General features: G+C 37.6%; 1 protein-coding gene across 1 annotated transcript in view; it reads left to right on the top strand.

Moving 5' to 3' along the window:
- Nucleotides 1-17,615, top strand: part of gramd2aa (GRAM domain containing 2Aa) — a 44,015-nt gene extending 26,400 nt beyond the window's left edge. Inside the window, exons 6-12 of the mRNA XM_056233194.1 lie at nt 1,049-1,147; nt 4,228-4,299; nt 4,389-4,451; nt 5,569-5,746; nt 15,107-15,200; nt 16,784-16,891; nt 16,975-17,615. Of these exons, the coding sequence (XP_056089169.1) occupies nt 1,049-1,147; nt 4,228-4,299; nt 4,389-4,451; nt 5,569-5,746; nt 15,107-15,200; nt 16,784-16,891; nt 16,975-16,978 (618 nt within the window). The 3' untranslated portion in view covers nt 16,979-17,615. The remainder of the gene's footprint in view (nt 1-1,048; nt 1,148-4,227; nt 4,300-4,388; nt 4,452-5,568; nt 5,747-15,106; nt 15,201-16,783; nt 16,892-16,974) is intronic.
- The last annotated feature ends 2,886 nt before the right edge of the window (nt 17,616-20,501 follow it).

Genomic DNA, 20,501 nt, shown 5'->3' with positions numbered 1-20,501 from the left:
GTCTTACGGGGTTGGAACAACATGAGGGAGAGTAATTACTGACAGAGTTTTCATTTTTGGGTGAACTATCCCTTTAAGGGCTGTTCACACCAAGATTGATAACTAAAGATAAGTTGGCGATAACTATAGTAGCACCCACACCAGCGGCGATATCGTTCTGTTTATTTTAAGCACGCTACACTTTTGTCGCTTGCCGCGTTAAAACCTTGAGCTCTTTAAAGTCTGGTGGATTCTGATTGGCTGTCATTGTTTTTATCGGTCATCAGCTGAATTGTTTTTATTGTGAATCTGAAAGGGATTTCATTGATGTTGTTTCTCTGTGCCGTTATCGGTATTGTTGTGGTGTGAACTTTGCTATGATTTTTAGGAGTATATCTTTACCGTTATCATCATTATAGTTATCGGCACAGAAAAATTATACCATTGGAATCACTTTAAGAATTTTTTTTCTCCAGCTGATGAACGATAAAAACACTGACAGCCAATCAGAATCCATCCTGCATTAAAGTGGTTGAGCATTTAAAGCAACAGATGCTTAGAATAAACAATGATATCGTCCGCTGGTGTGGACACTAATAAAGTTATCGTTATAGTTATCTTTATAGTTATCGTTCTTGGTGTAAACGGGCCTTCTCCCTAAAGTTACATTTTTATTAGCCATGTCACAGCTTAATTTCATAATTTCAATAAATAGCTGGGAATATTTTGGTAGTATCAATTCCAGTGTACTTTGTACTGTTACTGCATAATAGATCAATATTATAAAACCTGTGAAAAGTATGATATTATTAATTCAAAAATTATATAGATTGTAAATAATCGTATAGATCAACAGTGTTTTGTTCACTTTCAGCTGCGCGCCATGTTGCAGTTTGTTATGCTGAGTGAAGCGAAATGTTTTATCGTTCCTTTGTGCAACACGTTATTTAGTAATTCGATGAAGCCGGTCCAGTTTCCATCCTTGAGAGGGAAAATGTTGCGTGCAAGAATTCGTAAACGAAGCTACACTTTTTTTCCTTTTTCTCTGGCACTTTCTCTTGCCTCTCAGGTGGCCATTCCTGTTGCGTCTGTGCGGATGGTGAAGAAACATAAGACAGCGGGTTTGGTTCCCAATGGCTTGGCTATCACCACAGACAGCAGTCAGAAGGTGCGTTTCCACTGGGTTCCAGGTCACCGACCGGCAGATTGAAATACAAAGCTTAGTCAGAACATGCTGCGCCAAACACTGGAAATGCAAATGGATGCGACACTGAGACTCCAGGTCACAGATGAACCCTTGACTTCATCAGCATTTATCACACATTTTATACGTTTTTGCTTAGTGAACTGTTTAATTCTTGTTAGGAAAGGAACACCATTATTCAGCAGTGCAAAGATCTGTGATCAGATGTATGAATTATTATTTAGAGGTGAAACGAATGTCGAAATCATAGCTCAGATAATTTTGTCTTGTAGAATTTAATGGTAAACATTCGAGTTCCTATTGAAATCTGAGGTTTGATTGCAGACTCTGATATCTTGGCAAATATCAGCACAGTTTGTGACTTATTTTATAGCTCTTTTGAATCTCTAGAAATTTTTTTTTTTTTAATTTTTCTCAGAAATTGCTAAATTTCACAAATACTTGCAAAGAAATGGCAGGTAACTATGGGAGCTTGTTTCCGCCATGGAATAAAACTATTCAAAAGATCATTTTGAAGACAATTTGAACATAACTCTGACTTTTTTCCCGCAATTGCAAGTATATCTCGCAATTCTGACTTATTTTCTCTGAATTTTAAGATATAAATTCGCAATTGCGAGTTATAAACTCCGGTTCTGAGGTAAAAAGACACGAGAGATTATTGCACTCATTTTTTTTACTCAGAAATAGCTAAATTAAACAAATACTTGCAAAGAAATGGCAGGTAACTATGGGAGCTTGTTTCCGCCATGGAATAAAACTATTCAAAAGATAATTTTGAAGACAATTTGAACATAACTCTGACTTTTTTCCCGCAATTGCAAGTATATCTCACAATTCGGACTTATTTTCTCTGAATTTTGAGATATAAATTCGCAATTGCGAGTTATAAACTCCGGTTCTGAGGTAAAAAGACGCGAGAGATTATTGCACTGAAAAAATTTTTTACTCAGAAATTGCTAAATTTCACAAATACTTGCAAAGAAATAGCAAGAAACTATGGGAACTTGTTTCCGCCATGGAATAAAACTATTCAAAAGATAATTTTGAAGACAATTTGAACATAACTCTGACTTTTTTCCCGCAATTGCAAGTATATCTCGCAATTCTGACTTATTTTCTCTGAATTTTGAGATATAAACTCACAATTGCGAGTTATAAACTCCGGTTCTGAGGTAAAAAGACAGAGGATAATGCATTGCTCAGGAGATTTAATGGATCTTTATTGTTATTTAAATAGAGACAATTGTTGACAATACTGTAGCAAGATTGTACAGCTATAAACACAGCTATGATTTAGTCTTGAAAGAATTTAATGAAAAATGTGTCATTAAGATTTGCTTTTGCACACATTGCTTTTTATTCAGTCTCATTCAACTCTAGAGGAAATTCATCTCAAAGTATTTTTCTTTCCATTGGGAGTGTCAGTGGACTTGGCATCAGATTCTTTTCAGTTAAAACTTCAGTTAGCTCATATTACTGAACTTGTCCGAGCGGATATGAGCACGGCATTCATGTCGAAGAGTGTTTAGAGCAGTTTTATTGGAGATTGCTTTGACGATTAATTCCTGTAAATAGTCTGTAATTCTATAGTTCTCAAAAGCAGTCATTTACTTCCTGTTCAGTAAAAGCAGAACAAAACGACATTGTGAAAAATGGATATTGCTGCCTTGAATTGCACCTGGTAAAATCCTAGATGGACAGTTGGTATTGCGACTACTATGGATTCAAGTTGGAATCAAAATTCAGAAGCAACTGAATCATAAACATTGAATGGTGGCAAATTTTCTTTTTACTTGCATCTCTTTTACACAACCTATATACTTTATTTATACATGGCATCTCCCAAATAATGAATTAAAGTCGGCATGAAATAGAAGTTTCCTCCCTATTGTGACGTATATCCGAATCAAACGGCTTCTCGAACAAGAATAAATGTAGGCGGGGCTTGATCTTGTCTGTGGGGAATTGATTGGATGGTTGTGGTTTGCTATTGGTCGATCTCATGTGAGTGACAGGTTTCCCCGCCTTCGTCATCAGAGAAGAGATGTTGCTGCAAGAGGGAGGGGAAGATATTTTAAATAATGATGTGCACGGATTAATCATTTAAAATAATAAATACTGCAATATACCATTTAAAAAAAAGCTCAAGTTTGATTTCATGGTGACTTTAATTTGCGTGAAGCATATTGAAATATAACTTCCACTTCTATCCACTGTCGTTTGCAATCATATTTTTTTATCTTTTTCAAGTGAACATGAACCTTCAACAGTCGGGTATCATTGAGAATTCATTTGGTCATTCATCTGCACATAATTTCATTATTTTTTCCCACTTGAAGGTTGCATTTGTTTTGAATTAATCCATGGGATCGGCTTTCACACACTCTTAGTGATCCTTTTCCTGGTAGTGAGATTATATGTGGCTACATTGTGAAATTAAAACAGAGTGGTTTGTCTCAATCTCAATCTCTAATCTCTGCTGAAAAATCCAGCTAAAATCAGTTTAAGGTGGTAAATGTGTCTTGGAACATAAAAAAATAAAGGTTCTTTATTGGTATTTATGGTTCCATTTAAGAACCTTTAACATCCATGGAACCTTTCCATTGCACTAAATGTTCTTTTAAAGTAGAAAATGGTTCTTTAGATTATTAAAATATTCTTCATACCAAGAAAATGCTGGTTCTTTTAAGAACTGATCCCTGAAAGGTTCTTTGGGGAACTAAAAATGGTTCTTGGCATCACTGTGAAAACATAACGTGTGGTTCAAGTTGGTTTAGAGGGTTGACCAGATGGTTGAACAGCTTTCACCAGCTTTTAGGTCATGAAGAAGCCATGTTTTGGACAACGGTAGCTATTTTTTAAAGGTTCAGGACCTTCAACCAACACTGGACCCTATGTTTTCCCCCACTGGACCAGTTTGAAACATGTTTCAAAACCAATAGCTGGTTTTAGCTGGGTTTTCCAGCAGGAATTTTGGTTGACACGCCACACCCACCATGTATTATAATGTTTTGATATGGTTGTGTCCTCTCCTTGCACAGTACGTGTTTGTGTCTCTACTGTCCAGAGACAGCGTCTATGACGTGTTGAGACGCATCTGCACACATCTACAGGTGAGAGTTGACTCTATACGCACGGGCTGGATCATTATGTAAACAGCATTAGTGTGTTGTGGTCATGCTGCATGCTATCTGTCATACAGGTCAATGGGAAGAAGATCCTCAGCCTCAAGCAGTACATGGAGGAGCCTAACTCTTTATCTCTGGTACGTTTCAGAGTCCAGATTGCTCTGGCTTCTGGAGAAAATTTAGCATGTTACATTTTTGTGCAGAATATCCGCATACTAATTATTGTGGTTTATTTGTATGGCACATTTAAAAAACAACACATGTTGAAAGTGCTTTAAACACCAATACAATACATATAGTTTCAAAACAGCTTTACAGAAAAGGCTTGTTTCAATGTTACACGTATTCTGTTCAAGTGTATTAAAGTAATGTGCAAATGGCAGTAACATTCTGCTATAAAATAATACATGTTATGTGGTTAGTAAACGTCATTTTAATCATGACAACTCTCAAAATAGTTTTAGCATGTTATTGAATAAGGCAATGTTATTAATGTATTTGGTCTTGGTGAACTAGATCTGCTATGCTCTGTGTGCTCTGAATAAATAGACATATATAAATCCGTAACAGATCTAGGCAGGTGGAGCTGGGGAGGTGGAGGGTCTCACAGGAGCTCAGAAAGGACTAGAAACAGACTATTTGTGTTAAGCAAGCAATCTAATTGGATGCAGGATCATAAGAGGCCAATCTGCTGGCGATTGCTTGCAGATTGTATGTAAAGGACCGATCCCTCTAGAGTTTCATGACTGAACTAGATATGTATTCAGTTAAGCAGACAAAAAACGTGCGCAATTACAACTTATATATAAGGATAATATTACAATATCAGGATAATATTTGAACGTTTTGCGGGTCGATTCCAGAGTTGCCGTCATCTGAAATCTTCTCAATTGTCCTCGTCGCCTGAAAACATTGGATGCAAACTGGAGATGACGTAATCTGTAGTTACTCCACCCCGAGGTAGAAACAGGGAAGCAAAAGGAGAATGTATCAGATATAACTGTAGTACAAGTTTATCAGAAGTATTGCATAAATGTTTTTGCGCCTCTTTGCACGTAAATTACCTGCAAACTCTGCGCCTTGTGCATTTAGACTCAAATTAGTCTCATTAGAGAGTGTCATTCGCAATATTACTGCCCGCCACATGCAGGCTGTAAATGATTGTTTATATAAAAGGGATGTATGCGTTTTCAGTGGGCGCAGTTCATTCTTAGTGAATCTTAGTGTGTCCTGTACTTCCCTTTGGTGGTGTAGGATGAGTTCCCTGTCCCTGAAGTTTTCCCTGTCCCAGACGAGTTTCCTCCGGTGTTGAAGTGGAGGAGGAAGCCGTCAGTGGTGTCTGTGTCGTCTTCTCTACCTGATTTACTGGGAAACTCCACCAGCAGCCTGAGTGCCGTAGACGCCCCTTTCCAGACAGACGAGCCTCTGGAGGGTGAGTGACCCACCAAAAAAAACATTTACATATTTGATACTATGTAAATTGCACAGTGTGCATGAAATACCTACATAATCTATTGCATTTAACAAAATGTGCAACTATAACTTGGATTGTTAAAGAGAAATGAGACAAACAATATCAACCTTGATGTCGTTCCTGACTTATTATGAGATTTTAGACGCATCTAAACCGAAGGCAATTGAACAATACAAGTATAAAAAAGTATATTTATTTCCAAGATAAATAATTGGCCCTTTCTGAAATAACCATGTAACGTAATGAAATCATGTGACGACAGTTTAACACTGCCGACTGATGAGAGAAAAAGTCAGTTTTTGTGCTGAGCTTCTGAGGAGGGTAAAGCCGGTAAAAATCTGCTGTTGGAAAAGCATTATGAGCGGATTAATATCTCAAATGTCCCCATTTGATCTAATGTTTCTGGGATGGAATGAAAAAATGTCCTTTAAATGATTTTGTTTCATTCGGGAACAAGCTGATCACTTGACTTTGACGTCATATCTCTGTGAAAGAGAGATGATGGCCTGGGTCTGTGGAGGAGGAGTGAGTTTGATGTGATTAAACTCGAGGTTCTGTGGGGTCGGACTGGATACACTCCATTCCTAGAGCTTCCGGACAAATGGGTTTTGTTTGGGGTGCGGACTGATGGGGCAGTGACCCCGAGGTCAGTCCTAGAGCTCCTCCGGTCCGATTTTAGGGGGGATATCGGGTCCATCGGAGACGTCCAATGAAATTCTTAGGCCCGCCGAATAAACACCACAGACACACTGTAAGAGATAAACTCAAGAGGTCCTCGCTGCAGCCTGTAGCACGATGACGTAGCTGGATGGTCCAATACGTAGTGGATGGAGGTGTGTTTTGGTGACGTCATAGACGCATGCGCACTAGTCAAGTCAAGTCAACTTCATTTATAGCGCTTTTAACAATGTAGATTGTTTCAAAGCAGAGATAAACATATAATTTAAGGCAAATGAGATTGTTTTGGCTTTATAGCGGTTCTTAAATAATGTTTAAGAACCTGTGATAAACGCTGATGGCGTTCATATGCGCATTAAGAATTGATTCTATAGTTAGAGTAGGTGTAGAGAGAGTAGAGAGTTGGTGAACGATCGCACGTGCTTTGATCTTCCAAGAAGAATAAAGTTAAATATAAATGGTCACTTGAGGATGGAAGCTCTTTTCCGCCACAGAATAAAACATTTAAAAATATATAATTGCGACTTTTTCCTCACAATTGCGAGTTTATTTAACGCAGTTCTGACTATATCTCACAATTCTGAGAAATAAAGTCAGTTTGCAAGATGTAAAGTCTCAATTGCATGTTATAAAGTCAGAATTGCGTGAAATAAAGTCAGAATTGCGTGCTATAAAGTCAGAATTCTGAATTTATAATAGGCCTACATAATTGGGAGTTTACGTCTCCCAATTCTGACATTTTTTCTCATAATTGTGACATAAACTCGCAATTGCGAATTATAAAGTCAAATTCTAAGGGAAAAAATTACCTATTTTTTTAACCTCAGAATAGTTTAATATCTCACAATTCTGACTTTAGGCTATGCAATTGCGACTTATCATGCAATTCTGACTTTATATCTCCCAATTGGTATTATAAAGTCGAAATTCTGACTTTTTTCTCGCAATTCTGAATTTATAACACATAACTAAGATTTTATATCTATCAATTCTGACATATTTTCTTAGAATTGTGAGATATAAACTCGCAATTGCGAGTTATAAAGTCAAATTTTACCTCAGAATAGTTCTCTCACAATTCTGACTTTATAACACACAATTGCGACTTTATATCATGCAATTCTGACTAGCCTATATCTCCAATTTGCGTAGGCTATTATAAAGCCAGAATTTCAAGTAGCCTCGCAATTGCGAGTTTATATCTCATAATTCTGACTTAACACGCAATTGCGACTTTATATCACGCAATTCTGACTTTATAACCTGCAATTGCGACTTCAATTCTGAGATAAAAAGTCAGAGTAGTGAGATAAAAAGTTACCTTTTTTATTTCTCACTCTGTGGCGAAAACAAGCTTCTATAGCCTACCATATGTATTGCAGACACTGAACTGTGGAACAATGAGTAGGCTATAGCCATTAAAGAAGGAACTCTTACCAGGCAAAATATCAAGCACTTTTTCTTTTTTTTTACATCTGACAAGATTTATTTTCTTGATGCTGTTATTATTTTAGCATTTTCCCTTGAATGTGTACTGGTATCTTAAAATGTTTACAGACTTTATTGTATTGTACCTTTAAAATTACAAAGACAATTAGGCTAGGCTACTTGATTCATTTTTGCTTCCACTCAACAGCAAATGTGACCTGAATAAAATAAAATGGCTTAAAAAAAAAACAAAAAAAAACTTGCGGTGCTGAGGACATGCTATTAATCTATCAAATTTAGGTTTAAAATCATGTGATTTAAAATGTTGTAAAATTAACTATTTTGCATAGCCTATGTGTGAAACTCGGATAAGCATCCCATTTATGTAAATAATTACTTATTTATCAATAATTACTATTTAGCAGTACTATACTACACAGGTTAGAACATCATATCAGTACAATATTGAGCATACATGTCACTTAAAACCAGCGCATGCGAATTAAAATCCAGAGATCGACACTGCGCATGCGTATATGACGTCAGCAAAACACACCTCCATCTAGACTTGTAGTCGAGACCGCCTAAACCGAGACCAAGACACTACCAAGACCAGATGGTATCGAGACCAAGACAAGACCAAGACCAAGACCAAGACAGACCAAGTCGAGACTAAGACCGAGACCAAGTCGAGACCGGAGGGGAAAAAAACATTAGTGTTGAAGCTAAGCAATAACTTGTCAAATGTTGTTTTGCATTTGCCTGCCTATCTCTGCTGATTTCGAAGTCTCCAAATGAATCCATTCTGCAACTTTTAAATACATAATTATATTTTTAAAAACGAAATTATAGGCTTAAGTGCAGGATCCGAAAGTTGGTCGTTTTTGTCGCTATGGTTACACACACACACACACACACACACACACACACACACACCGTTGGCGGTGCGCTCAAAGTCATCTGTCAGTTGTGCAGTTACCCAAAATCTCCTGAATGAAGGTAAAACCCATCATGTCACTGATATGTGTTTTACTAAATATTAATATATCAAAACCTGTACATGATATGTGTTTTTTAAATCAAGTGATCAAAGTGCTCGTTGCCGCTGCGATCAGTGGCGCGGATACAGTGTTTTCTCGCGTGGCTCGCGCGCACCGCACTGTCTTCACTCGGACGCGCGCTTCAATACGTTGCGGATATCGCCGTGGATATTGTAGTATTGTATTGCTCAATCCCCTGACCACTATGTCGGTCTGAGACAGCGAGACTTAGACAAGACCGAAAGGTCCGAGACCAAGACAAGACCGAGACCAAAGACCGTCAAGGCCGTGACAAGACCGAGACCACGTAAAAGTGGTCTCGAGACCAAGACCGGTCTCGAGACATACATCACTACCTCCATCCAATACGTATTGGACCATCCAGCTACGTCATCGTGCTACAGGCTGCAGCGAGGGGTGTCTCGATAAACTACAGAAACAGTGTAAGAGTAAAACTACAGACACAGTGTAAGAGTTAAACTACAGACACACTGTAAGAGTAAAACTACAGACACAGTGTAAGAGTAAAACTACAGACACAGTGTAAGAGTAAAACTACAGACACAGTGTAAGAGTTAAACTACAGACACAGTGTAAGAGTAAAACTACAGACACAGTGTAAGAGTAAAACTACAGACACAGTGTAAGAGTTAAACTACAGACACAGTGTAAGAGTTAAACTACAGACACAGTGTAAGAGTTAAACTACAGACACAGTGTAAGAGTAAAACTACAGACACGGTGTAAGAGTAAAACTACAGACACGGTGTAAGAGTTAAACTACAGACACAGTGTAAGAGTTAAACTACAGACACGGTGTAAGAGTAAAACTACAGACACTGTGAAAGAGTAAAACTACAGACACAGTGTAAGAGTTAAACTACAGACACACTGTAAGAGTAAAACTACAGACACAGTGTAAGAGTTAAACTACAGACACAGTGTTAGAGTAAAACTACAGACACAGTGTAAGAGTAAAACTACAGAACTACAGACACTGTGCAAGAGTTAAACTACAGAACTACAGACACTGTGCAAGAGTTAAACTACAGACACAGTGTAAGAGTTAAACTACAGAACTACAGACACAGTGTAAGAGTAAAACTACAGAACTACAGACACAGTGTAAGAGTAAAACTAGACACAGTGTAAGAGTTAAACTACAGACACAGTGTTAGAGTTAAACTACAGACAGTGTTAGAGTTAAACTACAGACACAGTGTAAGAGTTAAACTACAGACACAGTGTTAGAGTTAAACTACAGACACAGTGTAAGAGTTAAACTACAGACACAGTGTAAGAGTTAAACTACAGACACAGTGTAAGAGTTAAACTACAGACACAGTGTAAGAGTTAAACTACAGACACAGTGTAAGAGTTAAACTACAGACACAGTTTAAGAGTTAAACTACAGACACAGTGTTAGAGTTAAACTACAGACACAGTGTAAGAGTTAAACTACAGACACAGTTTAAGAGTAAAACTACAGACACGGTGTAAGAGTAAAACTACAGACACTGTGAAAGAGTAAAACTACAGACACAGTGTAAGAGTTAAACTACAGACACACTGTAAGAGTAAAACTACAGACACAGTGTAAGAGTTAAACTACAGACACAGTGTAAGAGTAAAACTACAGAACTACAGACACAGTGTAAGAGTTAAACTACAGACACAGTGTAAGAGTTAAACTACAGACACAGTGTTATAGTTAAACTACAGACACAGTGTTAGAGTTAAACTACAGACACAGTGTAAGAGTAAAACTACAGACACGGTGTAAGAGTAAAACTACAGACACTGTGAAAGAGTAAAACTACAGACACAGTGTAAGAGTTAAACTACAGACACACTGTAAGAGTAAAACTACAGACACAGTGTAAGAGTTAAACTACAGACACAGTGTTAGAGTAAAACTACAGACACAGTGTAAGAGTAAAACTACAGAACTACAGACACTGTGCAAGAGTTAAACTACAGACACAGTGTAAGAGTTAAACTACAGAACTACAGACACAGTGTAAGAGTAAAACTACAGACACAGTGTAAGAGTAAAACTACAGAACTACAGACACAGTGTAAGAGTAAAACTACAGACACAGTGTAAGAGTTAAACTACAGACACGGTGTAAGAGTAAAACTACAGACACTGTGAAAGAGTAAAACTACAGACACAGTGTAAGAGTTAAACTACAGACACACTGTAAGAGTAAAACTACAGACACAGTGTAAGAGTTAAACTACAGACACAGTGTTAGAGTAAAACTACAGACACAGTGTAAGAGTAAAACTACAGAACTACAGACACTGTGCAAGAGTTAAACTACATAACTACAGACACTGTGCAAGAGTTAAACTACAGACACAGTGTAAGAGTTAAACTACAGAACTACAGACACAGTGTAAGAGTAAAACTACAGAACTACAGACACAGTGTAAGAGTAAAACTAGACACAGTGTAAGAGTTAAACTACAGACACAGTGTTAGAGTTAAACTACAGACAGTGTTAGAGTTAAACTACAGACACAGTGTAAGAGTTAAACTACAGACACAGTGTTAGAGTTAAACTACAGACACAGTGTAAGAGTTAAACTACAGACACAGTGTAAGAGTTAAACTACAGACACAGTGTAAGAGTTAAACTACAGACACAGTGTAAGAGTTAAACTACAGACACAGTGTAAGAGTTAAACTACAGACACAGTTTAAGAGTTAAACTACAGACACAGTGTTAGAGTTAAACTACAGACACAGTGTAAGAGTTAAACTACAGACACAGTTTAAGAGTAAAACTACAGACACGGTGTAAGAGTAAAACTACAGACACTGTGAAAGAGTAAAACTACAGACACAGTGTAAGAGTTAAACTACAGACACACTGTAAGAGTAAAACTACAGACACAGTGTAAGAGTTAAACTACAGACACAGTGTAAGAGTAAAACTACAGAACTACAGACACAGTGTAAGAGTTAAACTACAGACACAGTGTAAGAGTTAAACTACAGACACAGTGTTATAGTTAAACTACAGACACAGTGTTAGAGTTAAACTACAGACACAGTGTAAGAGTAAAACTACAGACACGGTGTAAGAGTAAAACTACAGACACTGTGAAAGAGTAAAACTACAGACACAGTGTAAGAGTTAAACTACAGACACACTGTAAGAGTAAAACTACAGACACAGTGTAAGAGTTAAACTACAGACACAGTGTTAGAGTAAAACTACAGACACAGTGTAAGAGTAAAACTACAGAACTACAGACACTGTGCAAGAGTTAAACTACAGACACAGTGTAAGAGTTAAACTACAGAACTACAGACACAGTGTAAGAGTAAAACTACAGAACTACAGACACAGTGTAAGAGTTAAACTACAGACACAGTGTAAGAGTTAAACTACAGACACAGTGTAAGAGTAAAACTACAGAACTACAGACACAGTGTAAGAGTAAAACTACAGACACAGTGTAAGAGTAAAACTACAGACACAGTGTAAGAGTAAAACTACAGACACAGTGTAAGAGTAAAACTACAGACACAGTGTAAGAGTTCAACTACAGACACAGTGTAAGAGTTAAACTACAGACACAGTGTAAGAGTTCAACTACAGACACAGTGTAAGAGTTCAACTACAGACACAGTGTAAGAGTAAAACTACAGACACAGTGTAAGAGTAAAACTACAGACACGGTGTAAGAGTAAAACTACAGACACAGTGTAAGAGTAAAACTACAGACACAGTGTAAGAGTTAAACTACAGACACAGTTTAAGAGTTAAACTATAGACACAGTTTAAGAGTAAAACTACAGACACAGTGTAAGAGTTAAACTACAGACACGGTGTAAGAGTTAAACTACAGACACAGTTTAAGAGTTAAACTACAGACACAGTTTAAGAGTAAAACTACAGACACGGTGTAAGAGTAAAACTACAGACACAGTGTAAGAGTAAAACTACAGACACAGTGTAAGAGTTAAACTACAGACACAGTGTAAGAGTTAAACTATAGACACAGTTTAAGAGTAAAACTACAGACACAGTGTAAGAGTAAAACTACAGACACAGTGTAAGAGTTCAACTACAGACACAGTGTAAGAGTTCAACTACAGACACAGTGTAAGAGTTCAACTACAGACACAGTGTAAGAGTTAAACTACAGACACAGTGTAAGAGTAAAACTACAGACACATTGTAAGAGTTAAACTACAGACACAGTGTAAGAGTAAAACTACAGACACAGTGTAAGAGTAAAACTAGACACAGTGTAAGAGTTAAACTATAGACACAGTTTAAGAGTAAAACTACAGACACAGTGTAAGAGTAAAACTAGACACAGTGTAAGAGTTAAACTACAGACACAGTGTTAGAGTTAAACTACAGACACAGTGTTAGAGTTAAACTACAGACACAGTGTAAGAGTTAAACTACAGACACAGTGTAAGAGTTAAACTACAGACACAGTGTAAGAGTTAAACTACAGACACAGTGTAAGAGTTAAACTACAGACACAGTTTAAGAGTAAAACTACAGACACAGTGTAAGAGTAAAACTAGACACAGTGTAAGAGTTAAACTACAGACACAGTGTTAGAGTTAAACTACAGACACAGTGTTAGAGTTAAACTACAGACACAGTGTAAGAGTTAAACTACAGACACAGTGTAAGAGTTAAACTACAGACACAGTGTAAGAGTTAAACTACAGACACAGTGTAAGAGTTAAACTACAGACACAGTGTAAGAGTTAAACTACAGACACAGTGTAAGAGTAAAACTACAGACACAGTGTAAGAGTTAAACTACAGACACAGTGTAAGAGTTAAACTACAGACACAGTGTAAGAGTAAAACTACAGACACAGTGTAAGAGTTAAAAAAATATGCAAAATAATATACACCAGTGTTTTGCCAGATGAGAAGTTTATTCTATGTATCATCTTTTTACTACTTTAATTCATTTTACCCTAATTAATTTGATTACTGTATAATTTATCTCTTTTAATTCCTTTTATAACTGTTTTAATTTCCCTTGCTTTTATTTTGTTCTTATTTCTTATGCAACGCACTTTTGAATTGCCATAGTGTGATATTTTAATTCCTTTCTATGTAAAGCATTTTTAATTGTTTTAATTTTCCTTGCTTTTATTTTGTGATTATTTTATTCGTTTCTATGTAAAGCACTTTGAATTGCCATAGTGTATGAAATGTGCTATATAAACAAACGTGCCTGTGTTGTGATTGGCTGGTTGACTGCAGGAATCGGGTCCATTATGCAATACGGGATTAAGCCCAGAAGGAGATTAAAAAATGTGGAGATAAAACATTAAAATATCAGCCTCTGCTTAAGACTAATTGATGTAATGCTTTTAAATGCTTGTTTGTGTAATGTTAAAAGCTTTTTTTGGCCGTTATGGGTAGTTCATATATTCAGAGTATTTTATTTCACCAAATATAGTCTCTCAACTCAAGGCCCTAATATTCTTCAAGCCAAATCGAAGAGCGAACTGGTGTGACCAGTCATTTTTCAAACAAAATCAGGCCAAAACGAAGTTCACTCTGGCTGGTAAACACTATTGGTCGGTGATGATGATGTAATACGTGGGTGTGGCTCTGAGGCTCCGCCTTTTTTGAGGTGTAAATCTTCTCTGGTTCATTCGAGGTCAGATGTCTGCGAGTAAAACATGAACACACTGAAGCGCCGCTTTATAGGAGAAACTGAAGTTGTAATTCTATTTGAAAGCGACTTTTTCATTTTTAATACTGTAAATCTACTTGCTTTAAACCCATCTATTATTGTATAAGAACTATATAAATAAACATGACGTGATTGGAGAGCTGGTGCACACATCCACGTCGCGACGATCAGATGCTTTCTGAACTGCTGTTTTCACACCACTGTCGGTTGAAAGGAAAGTGAACAGCACATATTTGCATATTCATCTAAACGTCACTCTCATCAGTGTGGACGGCGTCGGGATGTTTGTTACAGTATATCGCTGGTCACGTATTTTGAACTTTTTTACCCCTAAGCGAAGAATGAAAAAGCTTCGCTGTGAGTATATTTTAGGGCCTTAATATGAGACCTTTGTTCATTTATTAAAGAAAGAAAAGACTGGTGTAAGTCACACTACAGGACTTAAATCATTCTGTGATTCTGGGATCCGCTTCAGATCAAGGTCTGGAAACCAAGAAGTTCCTCCTGACAGAGACGATACCAGAGCTGGGTCAGATGGAGTACCAGCTACTGAAGTTCTTCATCCTGCTGTGAGTTTGGCTGGTCATCCTCGCTGTGTGTCCGTGTGTGTGTGTGTTCTTACTCTTAGCTTTATAAATGCTGTCCTGTCTTACTGAGTCAGAAAGTGCCACAAAACTGTATGATTGGCTAAACAAATAGTGTGCTGTCACAGAGACCGGTGTATTGTTTCAGGACACCTAATGCACTTGTATCATCATTTTTTTATTTTTACACACACACACACACACACTCACACACACACACACACGCACGACACACACACTCTCAAACACACACACACTCACTCTCACTCACACACACACACACACACATGATCACTCACACAAAATCACACACACACACAAAATCCACGTTTTTCAGTTTTAATATGGGCACCGTGTCAAATGTATTTAATAAAAAATCAAACTATATAGATTGACACATGCATGGAAAATTATTTACACATATTATCATACTTTTTTAGTCAACTTTTTTTTTAGGCTTTATAAATAGATCAAATCAAGAGGCAGGGGAGATTTTCTCATTATTTTGTCACACAAACTTGTGTGTGTTTGCCAGTCCACCTGTTCCCGTAATCCGTCCCCATCGGCTCGGCCTGATTTATGCGGAGCAGCAGAGATACACACACGTGTGGAAACTCACGTGTGCACTCGCCAGGAGTGCTGTTATGTGTTTCTGGATAATAAAACAACTTATTAACAGAATAAGAGGACATCTTGGGAACCGCAAATAATAATCAATCAACAAATTCACCCAACAAATACATTAGGAGTTTATTATTAACCTTTATTATTAAAACAATACATTAGATTTCAACAATTTACCTTTGTGTGCTTCATGCCTATACTATATAAACAATAAAATTAAAGAAAATATATGAAAATCATATTCAATATACAAATACTAATAATGAATAAATAAAAATATAATACAAAAATCAATAATAAAAGTGAATATTATAATTTGTTATTATTAATAGTACTACTACTACTAATATATTAAATATTACAAATTTATAAAATTAAATATAATAATAATAATATATTAAAAATAATAATATTAATAAATTAATTATAAATTAATAAATTCTCATTTATTATAAAATAATACAATTCAAAAATAATATATTAAAATAATAGAAAATCCAAACATGTCTATGTCCTCTGCTCTTCAGTTGAGAATTAATAATATTTAATAAATTAATAATAAATTATTATTATTAATACTAATTGAAACTACTACTACTACAACTAACAATAATAATATATTAAATTATATAAAATAATAATAAAACAATCAAATTAAATAATAATATATTTAAATAATTTTCAGTTGAGAATTCCAAATATTATTTATGAAAATTAAATTAAATTAAGTGTTTTTACTTTATTTATTTGAGCAACTGAGATGACTGTGATCATATCAATAGTTGTTCCCATTAGATATGAATGACAAAAAAAGAAAAACTTTAGCTCCCAACGCTGCCATCTAGTGTCCACCTGGACATCCACACGGCTCTCCATGATCTCACAGTGAGCTGTAGCTCTGCTAGTGTTCGGTTTCCACTTGAAATGTGCCTTCTGTCCCGCAGCATTATCCTGCTCATCCTGTCGTCGTGTTACCTGGCCTTTCGTGTGTGTAGCCTGGAGCAGCAGCTCTCTTTCCTCAGCAACAGCCCTGCACTGACTCTCAGAGAGAGGTACATGCGATCACACACTCTCTTACGTCATTCACACCAGTCTGAAGCTCGTTCACCAGCGCTGTCTGTCTGTCCACACACAGGTAACTGACGCTCACCACTGCAACTGTCCACAGGAAAGTCTTCCAGCGCTGGCGCTCTCTCTCTGTGGCCGCCTTGCAACTATGCAAACAAACTCTCACGTATTTATGCAAAGTCTTTCTCGGATTGTGTTGACAATGAGCCTGAAGACTGCGAATGTTCTCAAATAGTCATTGTGTGTTACTGGACCCATGAAGAAAGGACCTGACCAGCCTACACTGGATTTAGACTGAAAGCCCTGTGTGCATTATTAACACAATGAAAGGCTCTGCTTCCCCTGTTTGTGGTCACTCGTCATCTAATGTATCAGTCGCTCTACATCAAACCAGTCAAATGACTTTCAATAGGTTATAAATCTCTTGAATATATGTATAGCTCAGGATCGAATGAAGTATATTTGGATAAGATTATTTTATTTATTGATATGCAAGCCACTTGCCATGCTCTTCCAATAGGATTTAGTTGACCTGAAAATCTCTATCATGTGTACAGTTTGATCAGGTTGTGTGTGTGATCAGTTTTACTGTGTTCACACCTGGGCGGAATGTTTATGGCATAATGAATGTTTACTCAAGTCAATCTTGAAGCTGTAGAATTCATGGACAATAAAATACTGCATTTTCATGTACTGTCAGTGTCTTAATGTTGTCATTGTGCTGTTGTTTTTGTTAAAGCATATCGTGCAGATTTTATATACTTAAGCCTGACATATTAAATAATAGTCAGAAAAATCAATATTTTTGAAATGGAACATTTTATTAAATCTTTTGGAGTATCATTTTTGATAAATCAGGCTTTTATCAGGCTCACACTCAAGGAGGAGAAAAACAAAAATATGCAATTTGGTACAATTGGTGACAAAAACTAAGATGAAATATAGTCAAAAACTAAGAAAAACAGATATATAGTCAAAAACTAAGATGAAATTGTGATGGATTGTAATGTAAACCCATGAGATCTTTATAATAGTATATCAGAATACTTCCATAAAATATAAATAAAATGTTTTATTTTTTCATTTTAACCCAAACTAACAGCTAACCACATATTTTCCTAATAATTTTTTTGATTACTAATATGATTAATTTGTGATATTATGATGTGAATTTCAACCTTTAGTAGTGTTTAAATAACTTCACATCCACATTTTCATATTCTGCCCTTTTATGTTTTTTTACTTGAGTGTATGTGGGCGTAAGTGTTCAGATCTGCTACAAATTATTCATTATTATATTACACCAAATTTCAAACAAATCCAGTGTGCAGAACATGCCCACTGAGGACATCTGCTGGTCAAACACGTGCAGCATGATCCAGCAAAGATCCAGCATGGTTGTTGTGACACCTGATGTAGTTTTATTATTTTATTTAAATTTAAAAGTTCACAGTGGGATACTGCCTAACGATAACAAATAGCTTTTAAAGAGGCAGACAAAACAAATGCTGAACTCTTAACATTGCGGCACCAGTGGTGATGAAAAAAAATTGGGATGGGAGAAGAAAAAAAACATTCAAACCTTTTGCATTGCCCTGAGAAACTTTGCGTTCCTTCACAAAACTTTTGCGTTCCCCCGGAAAGATATTTGCATTCCTTCGCAAAAACGTCTCGGTCACGTATGGTTTCCCTCATTCCCTGAAGAAGGAAACGGAGACGTTACATAGATGTTACATCCGATTCAGCCCTAGTCTCAGCCTCAGACGTCACGCCCAGGGAACGTTGGCTAAACGTCTGATGCATATGGTACACTTAACTGGAAACACTTCAGGAATGTCGAAGTCGTCATCTGATTGGTTGAATTTTATCGGATTTCCGGGGGGGGCGAGTGTCGCGTTTATTTTCGGTCCGCCGGGAAACAAAGCGCTGACGTGTGATTGCGGAAGTAAAACTGTTGTGTTTACATGAGTGACAATGAGCATTTATCAAGATCAGCTAAACGTAGGATTCTCAAAAGTATGCGAGGTTCACGGCATAGACTCTTTAAGAGATGTCCAGGAGTTTTGTTTGAGGCACTTAGTGGAGACAAAAAGAGATATTTTAGCTTGAGGACTACATCAATGACCAACTTGGACTGGCCAGGAATTTTTATTAAATTCTTGGCCAAAGCATTGAAGCGTCCCCTTGTAATATTATTAACAAGTGTCCTCATAGGTCTCTTTACATCCCTCTTCAGCATTTTCTGTGACGACTTAAACATAAGGACAGTTTGACTACCAACAGTATCCTGTACAGATGTTGACGCATTGTTTACCTCTGGTGACGGTAGATCGAACAATTCACGTCTCGCAAGGCTGCATTCAGAAATTGCAAGTCTCTTCTGCAGTTGTGTTGGCGTTGATGGTGCGCATCGTTTCTGTCTTGTCTTACTGCACATGTCATTTATATGCAACTTCAGTCGTACAACTTCTTTGGAAACACTATTGTACCTCATTAGTACACTTCGGCAAGATGTGCAGATCGCCAAACTTGTGTCATGAAGAACGCCAACAAACTCCTCCAGCACAATAGTAAATTCAGCTTTGTCTGTAGAGTCGTGTCCACGAAATAATCTGTGTTTGTTAGTTTTAGATGCTTTGAAGGTCTCTGAACAAAGTCTGCATACGTTTCCTACTGATTTACTCGGTGCTTTGATCAGATGTGGTAATGCAGACGCCATTGTTGTTATACGTGCACGAACGGATCAATGACTTACTGCTTGTTTTCTTCTCCTTCTTTGATTTTCTATGCTGACTGACTTGTTGCACGCCAGTCTGTTGTTGTGGGGACATTTCCACGCCCCGAAACGTGACGCTGAACGAAACGAACTGTAATTGGTTGTTTGACATGTCGGTCAAACGGCCTTATGGGCGGGCCTTGGCCAAAGAAAGCTGCTATGAATTACAGACCTTCAGCCGTCAGTCTGAAGGTCTGGCTACGCGAGACTACATCAGCCCTATCATCTTCGAGTGTCTACAGAATGAGCCAATGCACATTTATCTCATTTGCGAGATTTGCATCTTGCGCCGCACCGCAGCGGGGATCCCTATGGAAAACGCCAAGGTTGCTGCCACCTCCAGCGCCCAACGCCAGTCTCTCAGACCCCCAATTTACTGGGGCGGAGGGCCTGCGTTGAGGGAGTTCAAACTGCTGTTCCGTATAACCCATACCGTGGAACTCTTGTATAACACTGGGAAAGCGTGCCCTTCCGGGGACGGGGAACGCTGCGGAAGCCACATCCTGCCCGTAGGGAGGTAACATGTGGGAGTTACACATATGGACTGGCCATAAGGCAGTACAACATATGGAGCGTCACCGGGGTGGCTCCAGCCTCAGCAGTGGGAGACTACTACGGACAGTGACGACAGAGCGGACTCTGCCAAGGGAAAGACATGTGCTCCCCGCAGGGAGCCGTACCGTGGAAGAATACACATATGGGATCGCCGCAGGGGTCACAACATATGGGACCCAGCCTAGCACAGGTTCCACCAATGCATACGAGTGTTAGGCCTGGCGTCGGACGCTCCGCCACGTCTGACTGCCGAGGGGTGTGGA

The sequence above is a fragment of the Rhinichthys klamathensis genome, unplaced genomic scaffold, assembly GCF_029890125.1.
Source record: "Rhinichthys klamathensis goyatoka isolate OS25496 unplaced genomic scaffold, OSU_Roscu_1.1 h1tg000362l_1, whole genome shotgun sequence".
NCBI lineage: Eukaryota > Metazoa > Chordata > Actinopteri > Cypriniformes > Leuciscidae > Rhinichthys > Rhinichthys klamathensis.
This window is presented reverse-complemented; position numbering and strand designations above follow the sequence as displayed.